General features: G+C 61.5%; 1 protein-coding gene across 2 annotated transcripts in view; it reads right to left on the bottom strand.

Moving 5' to 3' along the window:
- Positions 1–10,662, bottom strand: part of CPAMD8 (C3 and PZP like alpha-2-macroglobulin domain containing 8) — a 52,811-nt gene extending 42,149 nt beyond the window's left edge. The window contains exons 1-6 of one of the 2 annotated variants that reach the window (XM_053291711.1): positions 10,299–10,662; positions 5,801–5,952; positions 3,559–3,581; positions 1,122–1,287; positions 914–966; positions 415–432 (exon numbers count right to left, since the gene is read on the bottom strand). In XM_053291711.1, coding sequence (XP_053147686.1) covers positions 415–432; positions 914–966; positions 1,122–1,287; positions 3,559–3,581; positions 5,801–5,952; positions 10,299–10,390 — 504 coding nt within the window. In that variant the 5' untranslated portion in view covers positions 10,391–10,662. The remainder of the gene's footprint in view (positions 1–414; positions 433–913; positions 967–1,121; positions 1,288–3,558; positions 3,582–5,800; positions 5,953–10,298) is intronic. The other variant, XM_053291710.1, reaches the window with a different exon arrangement.
- Between the last annotated feature and the right edge of the window lie 292 nt (positions 10,663–10,954).

Here is a 10,954-nt window from a genome sequence, read left to right on the forward strand (position 1 = left end):
CCCCAAGCAAAAGGGAAGAGCTGGTGGGCTGCCGGAAGGAGACACTGGAGAAAACGGGAGGCTTAACCCGGGCAGACAAAAGGCTTCTGCTTCCCCCCCCGAGAGTCATGGGACGCCTCCCAGGCGACGTGATTCACGGAGGCAGAAGCTGGGGGGGAGGGAGCAGACCCCGTCACTGGGGCTGAACCGTCCTCCAAATCACAGCCTGAAGGACTGTCCCAGCACAGCCACCGCGAGGGCCTTCGAGCAGAGCCGGGCCAGGCCAGCGACATCTTTTCTCAGCGAAAGCTCTGAAGTCCAAGCCACGAGCTTGGTCACAATCCCTCAGTCACTCAAGAGGAGGCAGCGAGTGACAAAGCAATGCACCCGCTCCGGGCCTGGCTGGACTACCCTTGGGGCCTGCCAAGTACTCACCACCATGTAGACTTCCACCTGGAAGGAAGGAAAAACACGGCCCCTTAATGTGCGGGGGGCAACACTCACCCCCCCCACCCCGACTCACACACGGCTGCTTTCGTCTGGGTCTCCAAAGCTCTACTTGGGGAAAGAGTAAAACCAGGAATGGAGACCCAATGATTTCACACAGCACATAATTAACCCATGGAATTCTCTGCCACAAGGTGTGGCGACAGCCAGCAGCCTGGAGGCTTTCAAAAGGGGCTTAGACCAGTTCATGGAAGTCTGGGCTCTCAAGGGCCAGCAGTCTGGTGGCTAAAGGCCACCTCCAAGCCCCGAGGCAAGATGCCTCCCGATACCAGCTGCAGGGCAGCCACATCAGCGGGAGGGAGGGAGGGCGTGTCTGCATCTCCTGCCTGTGGGCTGCTCCCCAGAGGCAAACAGGGTGCTGGGCTGGAGGGGCCTCCTTGGGGGGCCTGATCCAGCCGGGGAAGTGGGGAAGGGGAAGGACGCTTACCTTCTCACGGATGGGCCGCAAGTCAGGGCTGACAATATACAGGTTGATCAGCACTAAAGGAAAAGGGGAAGGGGGGGGAGGAAAGGCACATCAGGGGAGGCCAGAGCAGCCGCGGGCTGTGCTGAAGCGGCGAAAGCGGGGCGGCCGCAGCACCAGCTCTCCTCCTCCCCTTCCTCCTCCTCCTCCTCCTCCTCCTCCTCTTCCTCACCTTTTTGCTTGGGCCGGTAGACTGGCTTGTCCGTCTGGATGAAGACCGAGGCCCCTTTGCTGTCAATGGTGACGGTGGTGCAGTTGTGGAAGATATGGCCCTCCTCTGCCAAGTTCCGGTTGCCCCAGACTTTCAGGTGGGCTTGGCCCCGGAGCCCTGCAGGCACCTAGGGGACCCCCCCACAGGAAAACAGACCCCCTGCTGCAGGAGAGGCCTCGTGGGGGCACCACGGCCAAGGTCTCGGGTCCCGTCCCAGCCACTCGCCGGGCCCCCACAGGGATGGGCCAGAGACCCTGCCCGGGAGACGGCCCGGAGGAGGTGCCTCCGTCTGCCCAGCTCTGCCCCCCCCGCCCACTATGGCGGGGCCCTTGCCTGGCAGGCCGGAGGCCCCCGGGGCCCGTCTCTGGCCCATCTCCCGCTGGGGCACACTGGGGAAAGACCCCTGCCCCACACCCTGGAGAGCCACGGCCAGTTGGACGGGCCAGGCGAGAAGGCCGCTGCGAGGGTTCCTAGACGCCACGGCCACGGCCAGGCAGGTGGGGTGGGAAGCCGGGCATGGCTTGGAGGCTCTGCCTGGGACTCAAGCGCCACACACCATGGAGAGGAAAGCCGGCCTGGGGGTCGCCAGCCTGACGTGTCCCCTTGGCTAAGCAGGGCCCACCCTGGTTGCAGATGAAGGGGAGACTAGAAGTGTCAGCACCGGAAGATCTTCCCCTCATTAGGGGATGGAGCCGCTCTGGGGAGAGCAGAAGAAGGTTCCCAGTTCCCAGCAGCATCTCCAACGAGATAGGGCTGGGAGAGAGTCCTGCCTGCTACCTTGGATAAGCTGCTGCCAGTCTGGGAAGACAATACTGAGCTAGATAGACCAAGGGTCAGACTCGGTATATGGCAGCTTCCTATGCCACCAGAGGCCTGCTGAGACCTCCCTGCCCGGGTTTGCCACTGGCAAAAGGACCCGGCAGTGGCAAGCTCAGCCCTGCACTCAAGCAGCAGCCTTTCGCTCTGCAAAGGCCAGGTTGAGGCCGGGCCGGAGGAGGAGTGACAGGCCGGGCTGCTGCTGACCTCCTGGCCAGGGCCTGTGGTCTGTGCTGCACCAGGGAGCTGGTCTGCAGCCAGGCCTTTCCCTCTCTTTTTTGGATGTTGTTGCTTTACAGTGGTTACCCATTTGAATGGTTATTTAAGTATTGTTTATTACGATTGTGGCTATTACCACTTTACGTGTGATTTCCTGGTGTCCCTCTGGAGCAGTTTACAGGCTTCACAGCATTGTTGAATAATGTCTTTGTCACCTTCTTGAATTAATGACTGGTTATCTGGTTTGGTTAAATAGTTACGGTTATTCTGGGATGCAGCTGCAGAGGCTTTTCTGCTAATTAGCCTTCTGTTAGAAGCTGTGGGGTCTCCGGGAGAGGTAGTGTGCTTTCAGGCTTCTACTTGCTTGGAGGAACACTCTTGAGGGTTACTATGTTTCTAGTGTTACTATGCTACTCATACATGAGTATATTTACAAATTGTCTTTGACACTGACCAGTCTTTCCCTTTATGTATAGTAGGGATGTGCGGACCAGTTCGAATTCAAACCGGTGTGGTTCAGAGGTTTGGATTCGAACTGAACCAGCCATCAGGTTCGAGCTGCAGGTTCGAATTCGAACCGAACCAGGGGGTGGTTCGATTCAAACCGGTTCGAACTGGTTTGAACGGACACCCAAAAATGGGTAGGATGGTAGCTGGCACCCAGGGGTACCTGTCACCCAGACCCCAAAGCAATCGGACACTTGTATGATTTTTTTAATGAATTTTTGAAAATTATTTTTATTTTTTTCTCATAGGATATAATGGGACTCCTCCTATAATGGGACTCCTCCTGGCTACTAGTCTGGTGGCTACAGGCCAGCCTCAGAGGCAGGATGCCTCTCACACCAGTGGCAGGGGAGCGGGCCTGCCCCTCTCAGCTCCTGCCTGTGGGCTTCCCAGAGGCATCTGATGGGCCACTGTGGGAAACAGGAGGCTGGACTCCATAGGCCTTGGGCCTGACCCTGGAGGACTGTTCTTATGGGAGGCTGGTTTTTCAAGAGCAGTCCTGCCTGCCCCAACCCAAAAGGCGTCCCAAGCCAACCCTGGTCTAGACGTAACAACAGACCAGGGTATCCACTCGAGTTTGAGGCAGGGTTGTGGTTTGCAACAAGATCTGGGGTCTGGGGTCTGGGTTTAGTGAGAAAGCAGAAGCTTTCCACCCCCTCCTCTGAAGTGCGGAGGAGAAGGCAGGAAAGAGGACAGGCGCTTGAGATCCGTGCAGGCCCGTTCTCCAGCCAGAGGTCCGCCCTCACAGCTGAGAAGGGCCCTCCAGACCTCGCCATGTCCCCTGGCCGGAGACTCGGTTCTTTGGGCAGGCTCCCCCCACCCGCCCACACAGCCTGGCCTCCCATTTGACACTTACCTTAAGCCTGATTGTCCCTTTCCCTGCAAAACACAGAAGAAAAGAGAGAGGTCAGGACGTGCCAACACCTTTTCTTGCGCAGAGCAGACCCATAGAAACACAACGCAAGCTAGAGCCCACTTGAAATCTTCCAGACTGTCCTTTGGCAGCAACCTCCCCACGTGCAAGGCCGTGATCCAGCGCGAGAGGAAGCCGACTCAGCTACGCGATTCCGCAGCAGGCCTCCGGGCTCTTTGGGGAGGCTCCGTTTCCCTTGGGGGTCTTTCCCAGCCCTCCCGGAGCTGCGACCAGGGTCTGTACTGGACCTCCTGCAAAACACCCTGGCCAGCCCAAGCACCCCCCCCCCAGCCAGCAGCCTCCCACACTGCCTGGGCCAGGAGAGAGGGCCTCCCCAACAACCCCTTCAAGCCCAGGACCGCTCCAGGCCGGGGTGCCAGCAGTCAGGTTGGCCCAGGCTTTGGCAGACGGCCTTTCTTGTGACAAGACAAGGGTCAGGACACCGAAAGGAAAAGGAAACAGCGGCCAGCAAGGGCATCTTTGGGAAGAGCAACATACAGCGAGGAACGTTTTCAGTTCTCCCAATCAGGGAGCGAGCACCTGGAACACGACATCCAGGGGGTGGGATTCCTTTCGAAGCACATGATTCGCTTCGGAAAGGAAGATTTCAGGGTTCCTGCTCCTTTTTAGAAAAAAAAAAAAGGGACCAGGAGGCAGCCAAGGAAAGAAGTGGTGCGGTTTTGCAGTTGCCATTTCAGAGGAAGCCGATTTCTCTGTACTTTTGAAGCCCTCATAAGAGGAGCCCAAACACGTTTAATGCTGTTTTGTCCTGGAGGGCTGTAAGTTGGATGCTGAGGCCACCCAACGTTCTTAAGAAGAAGAAGAAGAAGAAAATCACTGGAGAAGTGAACTTTGAATCCCCAGACTAAGAGGCTGGTTTGGGGGTGGTCTGTCTAGAACACGGCATTTAAAACTTGGCATTGCTTTAGGGAACAAATCCCCACGGAGCCGAGCATTTGACACTGGAATCCATTGGTTAACTTTATTTCCCAACTCTGTTGTGCTACTGTACACAGACCCTTCAAAGCCATATGGATGTAGAGCCAGCAACCATCTCTCTGGCGATGGCTCCTGTTACCGTTAGAGTGGCTGAAATTTGCTAGCTCCAAAAGGCTGAACAGAAGCATTTCTGAATGAAGACTCAACAGGCAAGGTCATAAAAATTGTGTTATTGACATTTGAGTTCCTGCTTGTTTACAAGCAAGGATATGAAGCTTCAGCGTAGGTGGCAGGGTTTTGTGGTTGTTTTTGCTTTAAAAAAAAATTCCAACCACAGAGATGTCATGCACACCTTGCCATGGTGTTTCATAATTCACATTTGAACCTTGGAAGTGTCCCTTCTACCGTCCGTCTAACTCAGCACTGTCCACAGCCATCCCCCAAGGTTTCAGGCAGGAGACCCTCGCCAGCCCTGCCTGGGCGCTTCCCACACTGTTCAGCAGGAGAATGCTTCGGCTTGGCAGGGCCGTTTTGGAAACGTAAACAGCTTGAGCAACCCTCCAACCACGGGGAAACGCCGCTATTTATTTGTGACGCACATGCAACCTTGTAGGACTAAAACACAAGGATAAAGCCCGGAAGAAGGCCTCGGAAATGTGAACAGCACAAGCGCTCCAGCTAACAGGGATTCCCAGATGTTGTGGACTACCACTCCCAGCATTCCAAGCAGCAATGGCCTTTGGCTGGGGATTCTGGGAGCTGAAGTCAACAACATCTGGGATTCCTTTTTAGAGGGAACCCTGAACGGCACCGTGCCGACAGCGATGGGGACAGCGATGTCGAAACACAGGCCGTACGGAACCACACTTAGCGGACACGGAGTGACACGGTCGCCACGGGTGCTCTGGAAACAGGCCAGGAGATGGTGCCAGGGACTGACGCTGGGCCTTCGGCAGGCCAAAAAGGGGCTCCGTCACGGCTCTAGGGGCCTCCCCCAACGGGTCTTGGCTGTGGGAGATCAGTGCCCTGGGAGAAAGTCAGCCTGCAAGCTTCGAATGCAGCAGGAATGAAAACAGAGAGCTCAGGCATCCTGAATATCAAGTTTCACCCTCTTTCCCCGAAGAGGACTCCTCTCTTCCTCTTGCAGCTCCTGCCTGGGGGTGGGAGATGCTGAGCAGCCCCCCCCCCCGCCCCACCCGCCTGCCACCCCAGTTCCCTTGGCGCAGAATGTAAGTGAGGGCCCTACCCAGAATGGCACCGTGAGCTCTCGCCACCGTCTCCCCTTTCACCACCAGCTGGATGTGGACCGTCGTCTCCTTGACCGGGTTGAAGATGGTCACGCTGACGGACTCCTCCACCCCCGACCGGAAAACAGAAGGCAGCACGACCAGGTAGCCCCTGGAAAAGAAAGAGGCCGGAAGCAAGGAATCCCCGGGAAGAGCGGAGCACCAGCCGGGCGAGGCTCAGAAGGCCGTTCCTCGGAGGGGAGGGGAGCCGCCCCGGCCGAGAAAGGAAAGGAAGGCCCTCCTTTCTGGGGCCCCTTCCAGCCCCTCCAGATGCCATGAGGCAGTGCACAGAGGCGCGCAGGGCAAGGGGACTGGGACCCCTCGCCCATCAGGGCCAAGGCAGCCACGGAGGCCGGGCGGGTGAGCGTCCTCCACAGGCGGCACCTTTGGGGGCAGCCAAACCGGGCCACAGACACACACGGAGACACAACCTGGCAATCAACCCACACAGGGCTGATCCTCCGGTCACCGAGGCAGCTGGGAGCCCTCGTGCTCGGGGGGCGGGGGGGGTCTGCCCCGAACACCGGCTAGTGGGCTGCTGCTTTCAGGGCCAGCTGGGGGTGGGCTCCCTGCAGGCATCCAGATGGCCCCTGTGGCAAGCAGGGGACTGGCCCAGTGGGGCCACAATTCTGATTCTCCTATAAGCTCATCAAAGTGTTAGTGAAGGCTGGATAGAGCCACACTAACTCCTCTCTCTCTCTCTCTCTCTCTCTCTCACACACACACACACACACACACACACACACACACACACAGAGCCATGACAGGGTGCATAAGGACTGATTTTAGAGGTTAGGCAGTTTTAGAGGTTTTGTGAGTAAAGCTTCCTGCAAACGGCTCGGAGGTCGGCATGCACACCACAAAACAGGTTGGCTTTGTGAGCACCTTGGCCAAACGCCTGTTTTCACAACGCTTGGCTAAGGACGGAGCAAACACGAGACGGGAACAGAGGTTCGAGGACCCCCCTCCTCCCCCCCCCTGGCCTGCCTACAGAGCGTTCTCCATCTGTGGGTGATGGAAACAAGCTCACAGGCCCTCTGGGGCTGTTACAGCGGCCCTGACGGACTCCAGGGCTGCACACAGGGGAAGCTTGCCTACCGCTAGGAGGGAGAAAGCCCCGGGCCTCTCGCCCCCAGGGCCTGGCACGGAGCCATCAGCTCCGCCTGGGGTCCCCCGGCTGCTCCAGCCACAGCCCTCTGGAGGCCTGCGCCGATGCTCACACTGTTACTCCGGTCCGTTCAGGGTTATTTATGCCCTCCTCGTGACTTCGCCTCTCTTTCCTCTCCCCAAAGGACCTTCTCGGAAGACAGCCCTCCGTGTGACACACTTCAAAACACATGGCAGGTATTCCAGGAGCAGCCTGGGGGTGGGGGGGGCGGCGGCTCCAGGGCTGGAGAGCAATAGGCACCCCGGTGGGGGGGGGAGTTGGACCCGGCTGTTTCACAGCTCCTGGCCCTGTTTTTGGGCAAATTCCAAGCACTGTGTTTGTCTCTCAGAGGGCTTCATTGCCATGGAGATCCCATCGCAACTCTGCAGAAGTCCGGCTCTCTCCCAGGCGCGTCAGGCAGACCGTGCCGGGCACGCAAAGACTGGGGGATGGCGGGACACGGCCTGCTCCAAGTCCCACCAGGAAAAGGTTTTCCTCGCTCCGCTGTGATCTCTGGGCTGTGGTTTTTGTGCCGGTCTGCGGGGGCAGAGAGGAAAAGAAGAATGCGCCTGCTCCCAGTGGGGAAACGGCTGCCCGCGGCGGCATCAGCGACGGGGCAGCGAGGTCTCCCGGGCGGCGGATCACAGCCTGCTCTCTCGTGCACGGTGCGTGCCCTTGTCCTGGGAAAGGGATCACGCCCGCCCAGCACCCTGCTACGCCCGAAGCCACAAAGAGGGTCGGCTTCTGCTCCTCCGGAGAAGAGGGGCCCTCACTCGGCCAGGGAGAAAGGCGGGAAAAGGCCTCGGGAGCGCCCCCGGCAGTCAGCGGAGACCCCGGGGGCAAGGCGGTCCAAGGGTCTGACCCAGGAGGAAGGCCTGGCCTGGAGCTCAGGCGCTTGGCACCAGAGCCTCATCGCGACAGCCACTCCGGGCACAGTCCAGCCCAAGGCTGTTGGCCTGCAGGCCCAGCAACAGGGCCACAGTCCGGCAAGGCCTTGCTTGCAAGCAACCGCACGGTTGTGAGCTCGACAGCTTCGCAACTTGGTCTTTGCGGTGCTCCAAACAATGCGACTGCCGGACTGCAGATATGCACATGCATGTGCACAAAGTGTGAGGAGCGGCACCATCCGACGGAGGCCCACCCTGCCCACCCTCCACAGGAGAATCGCTTTTGCCTCCAGGGCTTGGAGGAGGAGAACCAGGCGGCCCTTCCAGGGCACCTGGCGAGCTATCAGCCCACCCAAGAGGGAACCCAGCCTGGCTGACAGAACGCTGCTCTGGGACCTGCCAGAAGGACCAGCCGATTCCACCCACTGGGCAAGAAGCAGAGGCTCCCCGTCTGCGGAAACCTGGGTCGGAACATCAGCACAGCAGAGCAGCCCGGCCGGATCAGGCCCAAGGGGGAAGCCCATCTCGTCCAGCATCCGGTTCCACACACTTTCACCTCCAGCAAGCCTCCTGGCCGGAGCTGAAAGGGGCCTGCCCTCCCTCCTCCTGCGGTTCCTCCCCTGCAACTGGGACTCAGAGGCATCCTGCCCTTGAGGCTGGAGGTGGCCTGTAGCCCTCCGACTAGTAGCCGTCTCTTAAAAGCCAACCTCACGTGGTGCTCTGGGGAGGATGCACTTTGAAGGGCGCCTTGGAGTGATGCTGCCACGTGTAAACACACACACACACACACACACACCCCTTCAAGGGTCCCTGCTCCTGTACACCAGAAAAGTGCAGGTTTCAGGCTTGTGCTGGGAACAGCTGGGTGCTCAGCACCTTCCTGAGGCTCATGCCCATGGAATCTGGGTAGACAGACAGGGCGGGAAAGCTCCTGGGGGGGCTGGGGGGGCGGGAAAGCTCTGTACGCCCAGAAGCAGCAGCAGCAGCAGCTCCAAAAATCTGCCATAGGGAATCAGGAGCTCTCCAAAGCAGGCCTGTATCCACAGCCCCCAGGATGCCCATCGGGGCAGTTCGGGAGGGTCAGCCCAATGGTCTCCGCGGCACACAGCACCTCCCAGCCCCGATCACCCACACAGGCAGGCAGGCTCTCAGCAAGGAAGAGGCACTCGCCGGGTTGGGGGAGCCAGGAAGGACCACCGGTGGCCTCCAGCTCTCAGGCAGACGGAGGCTCTCCTCTAACCCCCCACCCCACCCCGAATCATCCCGAAAGCGGTTCCCACCCCCTCCCCAGGGGCCGTTCCCAGCAGACCCCAAGACAGGCAGGATTCGACCCAGGTTAGCTACTGCACGTGCAGAAGGGAGAGGGGGAAGTTCTCCGGGATTCACACATGCACACAAGCCAGATCTGGCTGGGCATGGCGAGATGGGGACCGTTTTGCCAGGAGAGCAGGGGGAGGACACACTTACTCCAGGCTTGCAAGGTGGGGGGGGGGGGGCGGGCAAGGGGGCCTGAGCAGCACTCCACCCCCCTCCGAGGAGGAGCGGCTGCACCTCTGGTGGCTGGAGGCGTCGGAGGCTCTGGGTGGGAGCAGCAGCCCCCAGGCTGGCCCACTGGGCCCTGTCTCTGGGGGGAGCCAGGCAGGCCGATGCTTGCCAAAGTGCCCCTCGTCCCTCCAAATGGGGGCGCTCTGCTCAGGCTCAGGGGCACTCTTCTTCTTCTTCTTCTTCTTCTTCTTCTTCTTCTTCTTCTTCTTCTTCTTCTTACCACAGGCCAAGTCTTGCCCGCTGGGGTGGGCAGCCAGGGCGAGCGACCTACTAGCCACCTCCAGGCTCAGAGGCAATGCCAGCGGCAGGGGAGCCACAGCGGGAGGAGAGCGGCCCTGCCTGCCCCCACCCTTGCCCGTGGGTCTGCCGGGGGGCGCTCTGGGGAGCAGGATGCTGGGCTGGAGGGGCCGCCCGGGCCCGATCCGGCAGCAGGGCTGTTGTCCTTGCGCCCTTCCTTGGGAGGCGGCGGGAAAGGCGCTCTCCCCGCAGGCTGCCTGCTAGAAACCGACCCGCAAAGTCCCGCCGCGGCGCCGTCCTTCCCTCCTCCCGGGTGAGGCAGCCCGAGGCGGAGCCCCGACTTGGGAGGCAGAAGCCGCTCCTGCCCGGGAAGCCCCTTGGCGGCCGCCCCAAGCCCGGAGGGAGAGCGGCTGCCTGTCAGAGCGCGCGGAGGAAGGCAGCAGCGGCGGAGGGGACGGGGGTCTCCGGGAGCCCGGAGGGGGGGCTGCCGCCGCGCTCCTCCTCCTCCTCCTCGCCCCAGCCCCGCGCAGGGGCCAGAGGGGGCTCTCTGCACACGCCCAGGGGCCGCGGCCGGCTGCCGGGCTCAGGTGCGCCAGAGCCGGCTCCCCGCCCCCGCCTCGGTGCGCGCGGGCGGCTACTCACTGCCTGGGCGGGCTGGACGTCGCGGCGGGGCAGAGGCCGAGGCCGAGGCCGGCCAAGGGCACCAGCAGGACCCACCAGGCGCGGCCAGGCATGGCTGGCGGGCTTCGGGGCGCCCTTTGTTCCCGGCGCGGGCGGGCAGCGAGCGAGGGATGGCGCCGGCGAGCCCCAGGCAGGCTCCCCGGCGGCGGCGGCGGCGGAGGCTCCGGTTCCGGCTCCTTCGCTGGCTGGCGGCGGCGGCGGCGCTTCTCTGGCTCGGCTCAGCCCGGCCCAGCAGCAGCGGCGGCGGCGGCGGCAACAGCACCAGCCCGCCTGTGCCTGCCCCAGTCCAGTGGCCGCCGCCGCCGCCCCTCCCCCTCCACGCCCCCCGGCCCGCCTCCGGCTGTGGGCGGCGCGGGAGGAGCGAGGCTGCGGCGAGGGGCGCGCGGGGCGGGGGGCACCTCCATCCTCCACCCAGGCGCCCCCGCCCCCGCCGTCCCCCCAGGCCTTGGCGGCCCCGCCAGGAGGAGACGACCGTGCGGGAAGGGAGGGGATTCGGAGGGCAGCGGGGCCTCGGGAGGTCCTCTAGACCAGCCCCCGCCGCTGCGGCCGCTGCTGCCCAGAGCGGGTCTCCGCCGCCCTCCCCTAATCATGACAAGATCAGTATCAGAACAATTGCC

Source organism: Hemicordylus capensis, chromosome 2 (assembly GCF_027244095.1).
Source record: "Hemicordylus capensis ecotype Gifberg chromosome 2, rHemCap1.1.pri, whole genome shotgun sequence".
NCBI classification, from domain to species: domain Eukaryota; kingdom Metazoa; phylum Chordata; class Lepidosauria; order Squamata; family Cordylidae; genus Hemicordylus; species Hemicordylus capensis.